General features: G+C 33.7%; 1 protein-coding gene across 6 annotated transcripts in view; it reads right to left on the bottom strand.

Annotated features, from left to right (window-relative positions):
- SDK1 (sidekick cell adhesion molecule 1) overlaps positions 1-18,851 on the bottom strand; it is a 1,233,278-nt gene that overhangs the window by 747,702 nt on the left and 466,725 nt on the right. For all 6 annotated transcript variants that reach the window (XM_074281198.1, XM_074281201.1, XM_074281200.1 and 3 more), the window contains 2 exons: positions 6,627-6,733; positions 1,917-2,064 (listed from right to left, as the gene is read on the bottom strand). In XM_074281198.1, the coding sequence (XP_074137299.1) occupies positions 1,917-2,064; positions 6,627-6,733 (255 nt within the window). The remainder of the gene's footprint in view (positions 1-1,916; positions 2,065-6,626; positions 6,734-18,851) is intronic.

Here is an 18,851-nt window from a genome sequence, read left to right as displayed (position 1 = left end):
AACTTTCCAATATACTTGTGAATAAAACTAGCTTAACCAATTCAATGAATCATAATTTTTCCAAGGCTAAACAACTATCAATGATTGACCTAATATGCTCTAAGACAATAAAAACTGGTCTTTTATTTAAGTATTTATTATAATTGTAATATAAATATAATTATATGTTTAACTATTATAATTATATACTACATAAAGGTGTATAAGTAAATAATTTTAAATGTAATACAGAAAACATTATTACTTTCAGTAGCATTTTTGATCAACTTACAACTGTTTCCATTTTTTAAAAGCTAAAACTAGAAACATCCTCAACAAGCTCAGAAATGTGTTTGTTGTCAGAAGGAATGAATCTAAGGCAGGAATCATCATGTTTTGGTATAGAAAATATTAGATGAAAGATGTGGAGTGAGACGTATATAGTACACAAGGGAAAAGTAGAAATATAGGTACATATGATCTCTACATTGGCTTTGAAAATTATCCTTGATACCTACTCAGCATAATGTCATGCATATGGAAATAAAACGAGGAAAATGAGCTTTTAATTTGATGAATTTTATCTGAATAGAATCTCTCAATGATGCAGATATTTAACTTTTAGCCTGAGCTCATACTGTTTCTTGATTCTTCAGAAATCTTTATCTCTAAACATTGTCTAAATGAGACTACAAAATATCTGGATGTGAAGAGCATTCTCGATCTTTTTTTTAGATCTACATGAAGAAACCTTAGCTGAAACTAGTCAAAATTTCTGGATGAAGATGAAGCAGGGAGAGGAGAATAAGTAAGAAAACCTTGAAATAATGCTTAACTAATGACTATTTTGCAATGAATGAGTGAACCATTAATTAGATGAAAAGAAACAAAGTTGTCAGGATAGGATAAAAGGATAAAGAGAAATAAGGTAATTACTCTTTTATTGTTAGAGAAAGTTGTATAGTTCAAGTTTTTAAAAAATGCCACTTACAAGTGACAGCTAAAGATAAGTGGTGAGGGGTGAAGACTCACTTTTCAAGTGATTGTGAGGATGGAACTCTATGAATTTCCATTATCTATCTCCCAACCTCTGTGCATCTTTAAACGACCTCAAAGGTCGTTTGCTAATATGCATATTTTAGACAAGTCCTGGCCCTGGTTTGCCAGGGGCATTCCAGCTGCCTCCTGTTTGAGCTTCCTGGCACTTCCTCTACCTCTTGATCCTCTCTCCTTCTGAGTTCCCATTTTTACTGTCTTTGAGAAACCTCAAAGCTGTATTTCCCCTATAAAAAAGATCTACTGGAAGATCTTTGCTAAGTTCTTTTCAGGACTAAACCCAATATGAGGTTACTCTCTCTCTTCCTCCTCAAAGTGCCTTCCCTGTAATGTCATCTTTCTTTTTACTACAGCTAACTGGTTAGTTTGCTAAACTCCTCTATGGATCTAACCTGCCAGTCAATGGCTTACTCCCCCCTCTCAAGAGTATTTCCTTTCTCTAAGTTAATTATGAGTTCTCATGGGAAACTTGTCTTTCATATGCTTTCCCACTCTATTTTATATTTACCAGTGTCTATTGTATCCCTTCATTTTGTCTGTAACCTATCTCTTGAATACATCTAACCTTTTGCCAAAGAGAATGGCCATTGTGAATCTGTCACATTTATTTCAAACTAGGAATTATTATCCTGACCTCATCAATAAAGAGCAAGAAAGGGAGAAAGTGGGCATTAGTCTGAGTGGACAATACAGTTTCAAAAATTATTTTTATTTAAGTTTTGGAGAATTTCAGAACCAGTCAAAAGTAGCTAGTTATATGAAATTGACTTAGAATACATTATTTTCAAGAAAGCTTAATTAGCATACTTAACCAGTAAATAGGTAATGGGTATCAAATTTAATTAATAATGTTTCAAACCTTTAATTTTATATCAACTTACATTCTGCTGCTTGGAATAATTTTGTGCCCATCTCTAAACCAAGTCACTTGTGGTCTGGGATAGCTTTTGATGTAAGGCAAGTTTAGAACTGCAGCATGTCCTTGAAATACAGCTTTTCTCTGGTCTGAATCCATGAAATTTCCCATATCTGCAGGAAAAGATTACAACTTTAGGATTTAGAAATTTTTAAGTGGTCAGAGAAGAATATAATTATATTTTATGGCAAAATCATTGGCAATTATGCCATAAGAATGCCCAATACTGATAATTAATGCAGATTTCAACTGAGAAGTAAAGCATGAGGCAAAGCCAAGTATCTTAATGCACTCAAGAAATACTAATCAGCAGAACTACATGGTCTTTATCTTACTAGAATGATAAAATGAAATATTCTCAAGCCATAAACACACCACTGGCAAAATTCAAATGAATTTGAGAAATATCATTCTCTAGTCAAACATACCAGAGAGACTTTTAAACTTAAAATTATAAAATCTACTTATATATTTTATCTTTTTATTTAGATGAGTTTCTGGTATCCAAATCTTTGAATATGGATTTGAAGGAAGCCATCCTTCCTCTTCCTCTTCCCCATCCTATTCAATTTTTCCTTTTAATTTTGATATGGTAGAGTGATAGACTTAAAATCAAGTAGACTTGCATTTAAAGTCTGTCTCAAAACAATTTACCTGGGTAATCTACTCTGTGTTTAAGAAGTTTAGTTACTTCATCAATGAAATAAGATTATCAGCATATATCTCACAAAGATGTTCTTAGAATCAAATTTGTAAATATGTAATCATAAACATATATATATATCATTTATAAATTATCAACTGTTATTACATAAAAATAAAATTTATATAAAATATATTTATATGTGTATATAGTGCTTTATAAACTTTAAAGTAATAATTAATGTGAGCTATTATCATTATCATCATTATTATTTGAATAAATCAACCTTAAGTGAGGAAATCATCCAATTTTCATGCCAAATATTGATAGAGATAAAACAATTTTAGATTAAAGGACATTGCTTCAATTTGGTCATAGTTTGGATGTATATTGCTTTGGTCAGATCACATCTAGAATACTGTGCTTGAGGTCTGGGGACCACATTGAAGAAAAACAAAGTAGAGAACATTCTAAGGAAAGAGATCATAGTGATGACAGGACATGAAGCCCCATCATGTTCCATTCAATCTAATTCAATGCAATCAAAAGTTATTAAGTGGCTACTCCAGACAAGAGATACATGGTATTGTGCTCAAGAGTAGAGACACAAAGACAAAAACAAAAACAAAAACAAAAAAAATCATTTACCTTTAGGGGCATTTATTCTACTAAACTGGACTCTAGGCACTATCTCAGACTTTCACCCATGACTGGAAAGCTCTTTTCCTCATTTTGACATCCTGCTTTCCCCTGACATCCTTCAAAATCCAACTAAAATCACATTTTCTATAAGAAGCCTTTCCCAATCACTCTAAATTCTAGTACCACCCCTCAATTAATTATTTCCTTTTCCACATTTTTATCATTTATTTGTACATGTCTGTTTGTATGCTGTCTTGCCCATTAGGTTGTGAGGTTCTATAGAATAAGGACTTTTGATTCTTGTATCCTCAGAGCTTAGCATAATGTCTGGCAAATAATAGGTATTTTAAACATATTGATTGAATGGGTTACTATTTTAAATTCAAATCTTTCTATTTATCTGTCTCTTGAAGGAATTGGAGGTACTCTATTTATCTTAGATGAGAAAAAATTTAGGGAGGGCTTTAAAGCTAACTTGTTTGTATTACACAGAAGGACCAGAATTAGAAGCAATGGATACAAGTTTCAGAGAAATTGATTCCCACCGGATGTAAAAACAATAATAATAATGATGATGGATTGGGTTCACTAGAAATATCAAATAAAGGCTAGATGGCCACTTGTAGAAAATCCATTACAACATTCCCAATGTCAGGTGTCAAAATGCTACTTTACTCTAAGATTCTATGCATGATCTCCTTTCTAGTTTTAAAAAAACAAAACAATACAAAAAAACCCAACTTTTTTATATATTAAATCATTTTCCTTTTGTCTTCACCTCTCTTAAATATTGTAATTATAATTAGCAATAATTATATGCTGTTCTGATCTGATACTTTGTTGGGGAAAAAATTTCAAATGCCTAGGATCACAGGAGAAACACTTAGAATTAGGAAAATACATTAATTTCTTCATCTATTTATAACATTTTAAAGAATTTTTCACTTTGATAATTTAAATTTAATTATGCTAAATATATGTTCATATATGTATATGCATATATATGTACATATACACACATTGTGGGGGTGCATAACACATAAGTTTTAGAATTAGGCAATGGATTTCAATTACCTAAAATTTTTGGTTCAGAAAAAAAAATTGCTATGACCAGAAATTGAAAAAAAAAAAATACAAAACAATTATCTCAATATAATAAAGATTTTTTTTGGTTAAAATTATTAGTTTGTATATACCCAACACACAGTAGGCACTCAATCAATATTTGTTGAATAGAAATAAATTGGAAAAAAAAAAGCCATTTCAAATGCTTATCTCAAACTACAGTGAAATCTGGAAGAATAGGCAGACTGGGAGATAAAGAACCAAATGAAAATATAATGGCTAGAGATCAAAGAGTAAAAAGTCATATAAATAATTAGGCAAGAAAAGACGAAAGCATAATTTTACAAAATAGGATTTCATACATACTAATGAATTTTTACCCAGTTAACTTGTTCAGATGTGTTTAGGGGGATTTAACTGCCTTTTGTTTATAATTACATTTTTCAATTACTTAACTGCTCATTAACAACAGCTGAATGACTCAAATGACCTTAATAATTCAGAAAATTTTAAGCCTTCTTTGGATTACAAAATTAGACAATGTTTTTGAATCAATACCTATTCAGTGGTTTCTAATTATAGCAGGATGTTGTTGTTAGAGTTTTCCCCCCCTTTCCAAAACATTTTTGTTTGTTTGTTTGTTTTGGAGTAGAGAGGAAAAAGATTTGGAAGAAGGCAGGAATAGGATTTAGTTAACATTAGTAATATTGAAAATCATACATCTTATTTCTGGGATCCAAATATCTGATACATAATAAAATAACATCACTGATTAAAATGAATCAATTTGATAAGGTCATTTATAAATCAAGAAAGTTTCACAATGATCTTTATTTTATTTTCTTGTACTTTGATAGTAATTTTCTAATAATAATAATACTTTAATGATAATTTTATAGTGACAATAGCAAACATTTATATTTACTTAATATATTCAGGTACTGTGTTAAGTGCTGTACATATGTTATCCCTTTTTATCCTCACAACAAATGCTGGGAGGTACGTGATATTATTGTCCCCTTTATACAGATGAGGAAACTGAGGCAAACAGGTTATGGATAAATTAAAACATGTGAAAGAAATTGGTCTATTTTAAACAAGTATATTTTACATAGTACAATATGTGCATAGTACAATATGCTCTTTCTCCTATTCCAAGTATATTAAAAATAAGGATCTACATATTTTGATTCCAAAAATTCTTCAGGAAATTAATCTTGAGTGGATTTACATAATAACAAATAATACTATTTATGCTACAACATGCAATGATTTCACAGGAGCACATATTTAGAGTTGGAAGGAATCTCACACGTTATCTGTTCAAATGAGGAAAATGAGGCCCAAAGAGATTCAATGATTTGTCCAGGATCGCACAGGTAGCAAGTAACAGAAGGAATTTGAAGCCACATTCTTTTCTCCCCCTGTAATAAAGTTCCTGTGTTTATAATTTCATAACTTCAAATATTATTTAGGGCTCATCTGTTCCAAAATCTTAGTCAAGCAAAGAAGTAACCTGGGATGCAAAGAAGTGAAGAAACTTGCCTAAGCCACACATTGAGATAATATAACCTCCTAATGTTCATGTTTGAGTTCTTACACAGTCCAAGTAACTAAATATTCGGTCTAGCGCAAAGCTTCTTAAGTTGTGGGTTGCGACCTTAAAAGGGGTTGCATAATTGAATGTGGGGGTTGTGAAAAATTTGGCAACAGTAAAAGATTCCTGAATGCAACAACCAAAAATTAATTCAAAATCAAACATATAATGAATACAAGATGTTTCTTCGTGTTTGCCTATGTTGCATTGCATGACTTCACTGCAGTGCTGTTTCTAAACACACATGTGCACTTTGCACTGTGCATACACAAATACTGCCAGAAACACCTCAGGTCAGATTTGAGATGGGATCACATAACATTTCTCTGGCAAAAGAGTCATGAGTGGAAATAGATCAAGAAGCCCTGTTCCAATGTGATAATTTCAAATTGATGTTATTCTATAAAGACACACAAATTATTTTAAAAGATTTTTTTAAGAGAATGGTAAGAAATGTTACCTAGTAATGTTAGAATGAACATTTTTTTAGTACTACATGGTAACCAATTAAATTGATCACTGGTTGAAACAATCAATCTAAAGTTATTTCTACTGAAATGTTTATTTTGAAATCCAAAAAGTAATTACCATTGAAGTATTTAAATACATAAGTCAATGTTAAAAATCTCATTTATGAAATTAGTGAAAATTAATTTTGATTTGCTTTTAATTGTCCATATACTTTAATGTTATCAGTTAACATTTGAAAACTTAAAATTTACACATACATGCAACTTGAATTTCAGATTTTCTTTGCAAGAGTGCTCCCATCCTGTTGCGTACCACACATTGGTAAAACCCAGCATCAGACCTCTCTAAAGATGGAACAATGTACCTATGAAAAACACAAAAGAACAGTTAATATCTAGCAGAGTGATAAAAGAAAGTATTCAATAAATATTTTCTTGTTGACATATTGCTTAATTGATATTTATGATAAAACTTGTAGAAAGTAAGGAAGAAAGTAAGAAAGTAGTTGGAAAAGAATCCCAAACTGTATGTCTATAACAACTCAGGGTATACCTAATTATTTCCTTGGACACCAATTCATTTACAAAGAATTCTCAAAACAGCTGAAACATTTATAAGCAAATTAAGAAAAAAATTCACCAAAAAATTCACCACTGGAAGGCATTAGAGATATAAAATTTGATAAATTTTATATCCCAACATTACTGCATGTCACAAACCCAAGTTTATCTGGAATGAAAATTGTATAAGGAAGAATGTATCTTAGAGATTGAGTCACACAAATGCTTAGCTTTTTGACATCCTGATAAATTTCTCCTAATACATTACTGATCTCTAAGTGTGAATCTCTGTTCTAGTGATTAATCTCATACTCTGGGTAACCTCTTCTAATACCCAAAACATTGCTGTTTCCCAAATTATATTTGCCTAATCATCTTTAAAAGCTGGTTCTCTCCTAGGTGGAACATAACCAAATGAATAAAAACCAATTTCAATGTACAGAATCAATAATACAAAACAATGGCTAGGGCACTAACTTTCAAATCAGTGATATGATAGGGAGAAAGGATCCCAGTACTCATGCCATGGAAGAAGATCTGAATATACATAATGAGGAAGACAAAAAATAATAAAAAAATAGAAACCTATGAAGGAGTCTCCATAATAATCTGAGGAAAATAATGGGAAGATTGCAGCCAAGAAAAGAGCAGGATGAAACAAGGGCTAAATTGAAGTAATTTTTTGCACTGCTTAAATTTTGCTGCCTTCAACCATAGTCTTCTTTGCTCCATCCCAGTAATAGTTCTGGATACAATAGGATTTCTGGCTTTCAAACAGCTAGATATGTGAGATCAAGTTGCCGCGCCAAACCCTGCTTAGAACACAGACTCCAGAGACTCCAAAGCTAACTCTTAACTTACCGGTACAATGAGCATACATGCTGCTTTGAAGGAAACAAATTCTTGGCTTAGACATCTCTTGAAATCAGCAGTTCTAATGTTAAATAATGCTGCAAATACTCAGTTGTTTTTTTTTTTTTCCCCAGTAGTAAACTGTTTTTAGATGCCTACAAGTTAATAATGGCACCAAAATTTTGACTCAAGGGGATTCCCCATGGGTAGCTTATGTGGAAACCTCCATTGAGGTCAGATTGCCTGCTGGGCCAACAACTATTTCACAGAAAATAACCCTTATTGACACTGTGAATGAGTTTCTTCAAGAGTTCAAGGGTACTAGTATTACTCTCCAATCCCCCTTTGAAATGAAATTGTTACAGACAGATTTGCCAGTTTCAGCAAGAGGCAAATGCCCATGGCAGGACATTTGCTAAATAAAGTCATAAATGGAGTAGCTCTTTTCTGGTAGATCAATTTATGAGATTTTACCATGCCCAAAGCTAATAATTTATCTAAGTAGAGATGTTACTGACTAGCCTGTATGTGTATCATCTTCAGTCTTAACAAAATTTGCGGCAAAATTTCCCCAGCCCCACTCTCACAGCAGCCCACCTGCCAGGAGCAGGTTATATAACAGGAAAAGCTTAGAGGGTATCATGTTTCCTGCCATTGTGGATGAAGACAATGTTTCACCCTATTTTCCTATCCTCATATTAATTATTTCTTTGTTCAGCCATATCTAATTCTCCATGACTCCATTTGGAATTTTTCTGGCGAAGACACTAGAGTGGTTTACCTTTTTGTTTTTTAGCTCATTACAAATGAAGAAAAGTGGGTAAGTGACTTACTCAGTGTTAAGATTACAAGGTGAGAACTCAAGTTGTCTGGACAGTGACAAGGTGAGAACTCAGGTTGTCTGGACAATTACAAGGTGAGAACTCAGGTTGATTTGACAGTTCTCTGGCTCAGACCTTTGGTTCGGTACCTTTAAAGGGAATTTACACCTTAGGAATTCTAAGAAGAGCAAGTTTATTGGTGGAAGTATTTCCCCACGCCCCATTGAGTTCTCACCTGCCTATTCTCTGGGAGGATAAAAGAAGGGCAGCATTGGGTCTGAGAGAATCAACTCTGCGATAGAGTTGTGATGCCAGGCAGGCTGAAAGGAGACCAGTCTAATTTGAGGAAGGACAAGAGCTGGAGGAGATTCAGAGCTCCCAAGAAACCTGCGCACAGAGGAAAAGATTTTACAGATCTCCTCCCAGAGAAGTATTATAATTGAGCAGACAACTGGACCCTCATAATTCAAGAACTTTACAACCCAGTATCATACAACTAGTAAAAACCTGAATTTACACTGAAACCAGCTCTTCCTGACTCCAGGTTTGGTGCTCTATCCATTAAGCCATCTAGCTGCCCTCACCAACTATTCCACCTATTTCTAAATGTTGACAGTGAATTATTAGGTATCATATAATTGCCAAGATGGGTGCATATTTGTTCTCTAAATATTCAAAACCACAGAAAATGTAATATATACCAGAATATAATAATTAAAAATCTATCCTTAGACATGAAACCCAAAAGCTTAAATACATTTATAAAATAGTATCAGGCAATAATTTACATTCACAACTCATAGCAAGCACAGCTATCTCAACCTATATTCAATGGTATCTTTGTCCAATTTCCCTACAAAAATGGCACAATCTCAAGCCTTCCCACATTCCACATTCCATAAGAGGCTGCAGACACTGATCTTATCTAGCCATGTGAAAGAAAGGAGGAAGAAGCAGCACAGAGATGTCTAGAAGAAAAAGAGCTTCAACATAAGAGCATGAGTGTCATGCTCTCGCCTCGAAATTTATTCTGGACAGAGAACTAAGGTTGGTCCTTTGTAATCTCTTCAAGGGCACAGATGCCCAACCTTGTGGGCAGGGGCAAAGTCCACTGTATAGTAGGAGAATAAGATGTAGGCAAAAACTGAGAAGCTATTAGGAACACAAGGAAAAGGCAGACAGATAAAAAATACAATGGATAAAATATAACCACATAAATCTAGCTTCTAAATAGAGAAACTGAAAATTGAAAGAAAAAATGAGTAAAATTTTGAAAGGAAATCAGAAAACAATTAAAAAGAATCACAATATAGAGGGAAATGAACCAAACATCTTTAGTGAAACTGAACATTCTGAAAATGATATAAGGATCATGGAACAATAACAAGAAACTTCAAATGGTTAAGTGATGGGGGAGAAAGCTTTAAATAAAAATTTAAAAGTTTAAATTAAATTTTAGGTTTTCAGTTATTTTTTCTTTATAATCCCAGTATCTAGGATATTGCCTGGAATATAGTAAGTACTTGATAATAAATTTATAAATGATAAATTATATTGTAAATTCTAGTTCTCAAGGTATCTACAATATTCACAAATTTCTCTGATAATTGTATCATATTCCAGATATTTAAGAAAATGATTAAAACTTTAAAAACTATAAGCCAATGCTGGGAAAATTTAAAAAAAAAAAAACAAAAAAAACCCACAATCTGACAGAAACTTGATATAGGCCAATTAAGAACATTTTATTCAAATAAGGTCAAAATGGATACATGACCTAGATGTAAAGGGAATATCATAAATTAGGAAAGTATAAAAGAGATTACCTAGCAGATTTGTGGATGGGAAAATAATTTATGAATAAAAAAGTGATAGGACTGCTAGATGTAAAGTGGATAATTTTGATTATATTGAATAAAAAGGCTGATGTACAAATAAAGCCAATGTAGCCAAGATTAGAAGGAAAGTAGAAAATTGGGGGAAATATTTTATAGACTCATATATCTTTATATCTCAGATAAATGCCTTATATGTCATGTATATAGAGAAATCTGTAAGAATATGAGTTATGGGGGCGGAGCCAAGATGGCGGAGAAGAAACACACGACTCAGTGAACGTCCTCACTCCCTCACAACCAATTAGATAAATTAAGTCTCAAAATTAGCTCAGGACTGATAGATACCACAAGGACTGGAAGCACGACTTACCAGCTGAAGAGAATCTGGAGTTTCAACAGGAAAGGTCAGTTCTCAGGGGAGGAATAAGAAAGACCAGCACAGACGGTGGGGTAGGGGCACACTGCGCCCATTGCGCTGGGAGGGGCTCTGGGATCAGAGAAGCCACTGAGGTAAAGGAATCTGGCACAGGCTGTTAGCTCTTCTCTGCTAATTATTTAGCAGTTCAGAAGAGAAAGCCAAAATATTTTAAAACTCAGATTAGATTTTCCCCGATCCTGGGGGGTGACTCAGCAGAGAATCGGCACCAGGGGGTGTGGCCTCAGCTACCTCCTGAGAATAGTTAAGAGACTGACAAGTGGTTGGATACGGCCCAAGGCAACACACACTGCCTAGCTTAGCTGGAGGGAGTGGAACTCAGCTCCAGGAAGTCCCAGAGAAGCGGAACCTTTGAACTAGGGACCGCGGTTTCTGGCAGACACTTCCAGTTTGAGCGCAGGGGCTTCTCACGTCATCTGCTGCAGACATCCACTCCCCACCCGGACACAGAGGCTGGGCTTCCTGCAGTCTTCACTATTCTACGCCCTCGAAGCACAGTAGTGCTAATCACCTCTGAGGCACTTCCAGGGAGGGGGTGGGGAACTCTCTCCCAGAGCTCTATCTTAGCTCCGGCGCAGGGGCCGCTGCATCCATCCGGTCTGGGAGGAAGCTGGTAAAGAAGTAAATAATTTCCTACCCCAGGGACAGACCCCAAAACATTTTTTAAGTATGAGCAAAAAAGCTAGAAAAACTATAGATTCCTTCTATACAGAGAAAGAGCGGGTATCCAACCCCGAGGAAGTTAACAGCAAAGATTCAGAAGATAACAACCTAAAGGGGAACGATTCCTGCCCCCCATCACATAACTCTCTCCTAGAAGAAGCTCTTAAAAAATTGAGGGAGATCGAAGAAAAATGGGGAAAAGAAAGGGAAGTTATGATAGAGAATAACAACGTCCTGAAATTGGAGTTGGAAAAAATAAAGAATTCACAGGAGATGCAGGGAAACAAAATTTATGAATTAGAAAAGGTTAAAAAAACACAGGAAAGTAGGATTTCTGAATTGGAAAAGATAAAAAAGTCTCAAGAAAATAGAATTTCTGAATTGGAAAAAGAAAATAATTCTCAAAAAAAAAAAAATTAGGGAAATGGAAAAAAATTCAATAGAGCAAAATAATTCATTTAAAAACGAAATTGGGCATTTACAAAAAGAACTAAAAACTGTGAAAGAAGAAAATAACTCCTTAAAAGTCAGGATGGAACAAATAGAAATGAATGATTCACAGAGAACCCAAGAATCAGTCAAACAAAACAAAAAAAATGAGAAGCTGGAGAACAACGTCAAATACTTACTGGGAAAATCTATAGACCTGGAAAATAGATCTAGGAGAGATAATCTGCGGATTATTGGACTTCCAGAAAACTATGACCAAAAAAAGAGCCTAGATTCTATTTTACAGGAAATTATCAAAGAGAACTGTCCAGAGATAATAGAAACAGAAGGGAAAGTAGATGTGGAAAGAATTCATCGAACTCCTTCTGAAATAGACCCTAAAAAAAGAACACCACGGAATATTGTGGCTAAGCTGCAGAATTACCACACAAAGGAGAAAATCCTGCAAGCAGCTAGAAAAAAACAATTTAAATACCAAGGTGCCACAATAAGGGTCACCCAAGATCTGGCTGCCTCCACATTAAAAGATAGAAGGGCCTGGAACCTGATATTCCGTAAGGCAAAAGATCAAGGACTGCAACCAAGAATGAACTACCCAGCTAAGTTTAGCATCTTTTTCCATGGAAGAAGATGGTCATTCAATGAAACAGAGGAATTCTATATGTTTCTAAGAAAAAAACCAGACTTAAACAAAAAATTTGATCTACATCCACAAGACTGAAGAGAAACAGAAAAAGGTACACAGAACCCTTGAGAACTGTAACTCTGTTGTGGGTATATAAAAAATACTCAAGGATAATTTGATTTTACTGATATAAAAGAAAAAAAGGGGGGTGTAGTAAAGGGAAGGAGGTCGGTTCAGAAAAAGGGGAAGGAGTGATAAAAAGAGGGAAACTACATCCCAGGAAGAGACATAGAAAATACACCATATCTGAGGGAACTTAGTGAGGGGGAGAATCATTGTGTGAATCTTACTCTCATCAGAAGAGGCTCAAAGAGTAAATAATTAACATATTTGTTTTTCAGAGAATTTTCTCTCACCTCATTAAAAGGGGGGAGAGGAAAAGGGAAAAGGAAAAGGGGAATAAGTGAAGGGACTTGGAGGGAGGGGGGAGGGATCCTAAAAAAAAAAAAAAAAAAGAGGGAGGGTTGCGCGTCACAAGGGGGGTCTGTAAATTAAATATCGGGGAGGGGGATCAGGGGGGTCAAGGGAAAAAAGCATAATCTGGGGATAATACGATGGCAGGAAATACAGAATTAGTAATTTTAACTGTAAATGTAAATGGGATGAACGATCCCATCAAACGGAGACGGATAGTAGATTGGATCAAAAAGCAGAACCCTACAATATGTTGCCTACAGGAAACACACTTAAAGCAGGGAGATACATACAGAGTAAAGGTAAAAGGTTGGAACAGAGCCTATTATGCTTCAGGTAAAGCCAAAAAAGCAGGGGTAGCTATCCTTATCTCAGATCAAGCAAAAGCAGAAGTAGATCTCGTTAAAAAAGATAAGGAAGGAAACTATATCCTGCTGAAAGGTAGCATAAATAATGAAGCCATATCAATACTAAACATATATGCACCAAGTGGTATAGCATCTAACTTTCTAAAGGAAAAGTTAAGAGAACTGCAAGAAGAAATAGACAGTAAAACTATAATAGTGGGAGATCTCAACCTTGCACTCTCAGATTTAGACAAATCAAACCACAAAACAAACAAGAAAGAAATTAAAAAAGTAAATAGAACATTAGAAAAACTAGGTATGATAGACCTTTGGAGAAAACTGAATGGCAATAGGAAGGAATATACTTTCTTCTCAGCAGTTCATGGATCCTATACAAAAATTGATCATATACTAGGACATAAAGATCTCAAAATTAAATGTAGGAAGGCAGAAATAATAAATGCCTTCTTCTCAGATCACAATGCAATAAAAGCTACATTCAGTAAAAAGTTAGGGGTAAATAGACCAAAAAGTAATTGGAAACTGAATAATCTCATCTTAAAGAATGACTGGGTGAAAGAGCAAATTATAGAAACAATTAACAATTTCACCCAAGATAATGATAATGATGAGACATCATATCAAAATCTTTGGGATGCAACTAAAGCGGTAATAAGGGGAAATTTTATATCTTTAGAGGCTTATTTGAAGAAAATTGAGAAAGAGAAGATTAACGAATTGGGCTTACAACTTAAAAGGCTAGAAAAAGACCAAATTATAAACCCCCAACCAAAAATTAAACTCGAAATACAAAAATTAAAAGGAGAAATCAATAAAATTGAAAGTAAAAAAACTATTGAATTAATAAATAAAACCAAGAGTTGGTTTTATGAAAAAGCCAATAAAATAGATAAACCTTTGGTAAATTTGATCAAAAAAAAGAAAGAGGAAAATCAAATTGATAGTCTTACAAATGAAAAGGGGGATCTTTCCACCAATGAAGAGGAAATTAGAGAAATAATAAGGAGTTACTTTGCCCAACTTTATGCCAATAAATTTGATAACTTAAGTGAAATGGATGACTTCCTCCAAAAATATAGGCTCCCTAGATTAACAGAGGAGGAGATAAATTGCTTAAATAGTCCCATTTCAGAAAAAGAAATAGAACAAGCTATTAATCAACTCCCCAGGAAAAAATCCCCAGGGCCAGATGGATTCACATGTGAATTCTACCAAACATTTAAAGAACAATTAGCCCCAATGTTATATAAATTATTTGAAAAAATAGGGGATGAAGGAGTCCTACCAAATTCCTTTTATGACACAGACATGGTACTGATACCTAAACCTGGTAGATTGAAAACTGAGAAAGAAAATTATAGACCAATCTCCTTAATGAATATTGACGCTAAAATCTTAAATAAGATATTAGCAAAAAGACTTCAGAAAATCATCTCCAAGATAATACACTATGATCAAGTAGGATTTATTCCAGGAATGCAGGGCTGGTTTAATATTAGGAAAACTATTAATATAATTGACCATATTAATAATCAAATTAATAAGAACCATATGATCATCTCAATAGATGCAGAAAAAGCATTTGACAAAATCCAACATCCATTCCTACTAAAAACTCTTGAGAGTATAGGAATAAATGGATTATTCCTTAGAATAATCAGGAGTATATATTTAAGACCGTCAGTAAGCATAATATGCAATAGAAATAAACTGCAACCTTTCCCAGTAAGATCAGGAGTGAAACAAGGTTGCCCACTATCACCATTACTATTCAATATAGTACTAGAAACGCTAGCCTCGGCAATAAGAGCCGAGAAAGAGATTCAAGGAATTAGAGTAGGAAATGAGGAAATTAAACTATCACTTTTTGCAGATGACATGATGGTATACTTAGAGAACCCCAAAGACTCTGCTAAAAAGCTACTAGAAATAATTCAAAATTTCAGCAAAGTGGCAGGATACAAAATAAATCCACATAAATCCTCGGCATTTTTATATATCACTAACAAAATGCAACAGCAAGAGATACAAAGAGAAATTCCATTCCAAACAAATGTTGAGAGTATAAAATATTTGGGAATCCATCTACCAAAGTCAGGAATTATATGAGAAAAATTACAAAACACTTGCCACAAAAATAAATTCAGATTTAAATAATTGGAAAGACATTCAGTGCTCTTGGATAGGCCGAGCGAATATAATAAAGATGACAATACTCCCCAAACTAATCTATTTATTTAGTGCTATACCAATCAGACTCCCAAGAAACTATTTTAATGACCTAGAAAAAATAACAACAAAATTCATATGGAAGAATAAAAGGTCAAGAATTGCAAGGGAACTAATGAAAAAAAACTCAGAGGAAGGTGGTCTAAGTGTACCTGATCTAAAGCTATATTATATAGCAGCAGTCACCAAAACCATTTGGTATTGGCTAAGAAATAGACCGGTAGATCAGTGGAACAGATTAGATACAAAGGACAAAAAAGGGTACATCTATAGCAATCTAATCTTTGACAAACCCAAAGATTCCAACATTAGGGATAAAAATTCATTATTCGGAAAAAACTGTTGGGAAAACTGGAAATTAGTATGGCAGAAATTAGATATGGATCCACATTTAACACCATATACCAAGATAAGATCAAAATGGGTCCATGATTTAGGCATAAAGAGGGAGATAATAAATAGATTAGAGGAACAGAGGATAATCTACCTCTCAGACTTGTGGAGGAGGAAGGAATTTATGACCAGAGGAGAACTAGAGATCATTATTGATCACAAAATAGAAGATTTTGATTACATCAAACTAAAAAGTTTCTGTACAAATAATACTAATGCAAACAAGATTAGAAGGGAAGTAACAAATTGGGAAAATATTTTTAAAAACAAAGGTTCTGACAAAGGTCTCATTTCCAAAATATATAGAGAACTGACCATAATTTATAAGAAACCGAACCATTCTCCAATTGATAAATGGTCAAAGGATATGAACAGACAATTCTCACAGGAAGAAATTGAAACTATATCCACTCACATGAAAGAGTGTTCCAAATCACTACTGATCAGAGAAATGCAAATTAAGACCACTCTGAGATACCACTACACACCTGTCAGATTGGCTAAGATGACAGGAACAAATAATGACAAATGTTGGAGGGGATGTGGGGAAATTGGGACACTAATACATTGCTGGTGGAGTTGTGAAAGAATCCAGCCATTCTGGAGAGCAATCTGGAATTATGCCCAAAAAGTTATCAAACTGTGCATACCCTTTGACCCAGCAGCGCTACTACTGGGATTATATCCCAAAGAAATACTAAAGAGCGGAAAGAGACATATATGTGCCAAAATGTTTGTGGCAGCTCTTTTTGTTGTAGCTAGAAACTGGAAGATGAATGGATGTCCATCGGTTGGAGAATGGTTGGGTAAATTGTGGTATATGAAAGTTATGGAATATTATTGCTCAGTAAGAAATGACCAGCAGGAGGAATACAGAGAGGCTTGGAGAGACTTAAATCAACTGATGCTGAGTGAAATGAGCAGAACCTGAAGATCACTGTATACTTCAACAACAATACTGTATGAGGATGTATTCTGATGGAAGTGGAAATCTTCAACATAAAGAAGATCCAACTCACTTCCAGTTGATCAATGATGGACAGAGGTAGATACACCCAGAGAAGAAACACTGGGAGGGGAATGTAAATTGTTAGCACTAATATCTGTCTGCCCAGGTTGCATGTACCTTCGGATTCTGTTTATTGTGCAACAAGAAAATGATATTCACACACACACACAAAAAAAAAAAAAAAAAAAAAAAAAAAAAGAATATGAGTTATTCCCAAACTGATAAATGGTCAAAGGATTTGAACAGCTTTTGGAAGAAGAAATCAAAGCTACATATAAACATATGGAAAAAATATTCTAAGTAATTATTGATTGGAGAAATGCAAATTAAAAGAACTTTGAGGTATGAGACTGGCTAAAATGATAGAAGAGGAAAATGATAAATGTTGGAAGGGATATGGGAAAATTGGGATACAAATACACTGTTGGTGGAATTATGAATTGATCCAACCATTTTGGAGAGCAATTTGGAATTATGTCCAAAGAGTTAAATACCCATTGAGCCAGTGTTATGATTATTTGGTCTGTTCCCCAGGGTAATTGGAGGAAAAGAAAAGAACCTATATGTTTTAAAATATTTATAGTAGCTCCTTGTGGCAGTGAAGAAGTGGAAGTCAGACTTCTGTAATAGGGATTTGGAAGAAAAGGAAGACAACTAGGAATTCAAAATGTGATAAAAAACAAAGAAACAAACAAACAAACAAACAAAAAGCAAACTTAGTGCCATTCCTCCTTAGATAGTCAAAGATGAATAGTTTTCAAAGAAAAAAATCTGTTATTAATAATCATATAAATTGAATTAAGTCATTAATAATTAGGGAAAAGCAAATTAAAGAATCTTTAAAATTCTATCTTAAACTTATCATTCTAAGAAAGACAATAAAAGAAAAAAATGGAAAATGTAGAAGTTGTAAAAAATAGACACACTACATTGTTGGTGTAGTTGTGAATTGCTTCAAGCCATTGTTGAAAGTAATTTGTAACTATGCCCAGAGTTATCAAACCGTGCACATCCTTTGACCTAAGTAGTGATATCATTCCTAAGTCTATACCTCAAAGATAACAAAGAGGAGGAAAAGAATCTCTATATGTTAAAATATTTATTGTAACTCTTTTCATAGTAGTCAATAAATTTGGAAACAAAAGGGCTGTCCTATTCATGAATGGCCAAAATAAATCATATTATAGAAATGTATGGTCATATTATTATGCCATAAGAAATAATGCGATAGACCTTTATGAACTGATGTGCAATAAAGTAGGAAAAAATAAAAGAATTTACTCAATGATTACATGATGGAGAAAAACAATTTTGAAAAACTTTAGAACACTATAGTGAATGCAATGACAAGTCATAAGTTCAAAAGACTGAAGATGAAACATGCCATTATCTTCCTGCTAGAGAGGTTGAAAGGCTGAAAATTATCAAATTTTTGGATATAGCTAATGAATTGTTTTGCTAACCTATATAAGCAATGCACTGAAAACTTTCTTTTATTTATTTATTTTTTTTACTTTGCTGAGTTAGGGATACTCAAAATGAGAGATAAATAATTCTTACTTAAAAAACAAAAACAATAAACTCTTACAGAATTCTAAATACCATATTAAAGGAATTAATATGAGAAATCTGTCTAGAACTCTTGAGGATAAACATTGAGTATTTAATAATGATATCTACAGATTAATCACCAGAGAAAGACTATGTGCTAAAACTATAAAACATGTCATGATTAAATTTCCTAATTTCAACAACAAACAACAG

Source organism: Sminthopsis crassicaudata, chromosome 1, assembly GCF_048593235.1.
Source record: "Sminthopsis crassicaudata isolate SCR6 chromosome 1, ASM4859323v1, whole genome shotgun sequence".
In the NCBI taxonomy this organism is placed as follows: Eukaryota; Metazoa; Chordata; class Mammalia; order Dasyuromorphia; family Dasyuridae; genus Sminthopsis; species Sminthopsis crassicaudata.
This window is presented reverse-complemented; position numbering and strand designations above follow the sequence as displayed.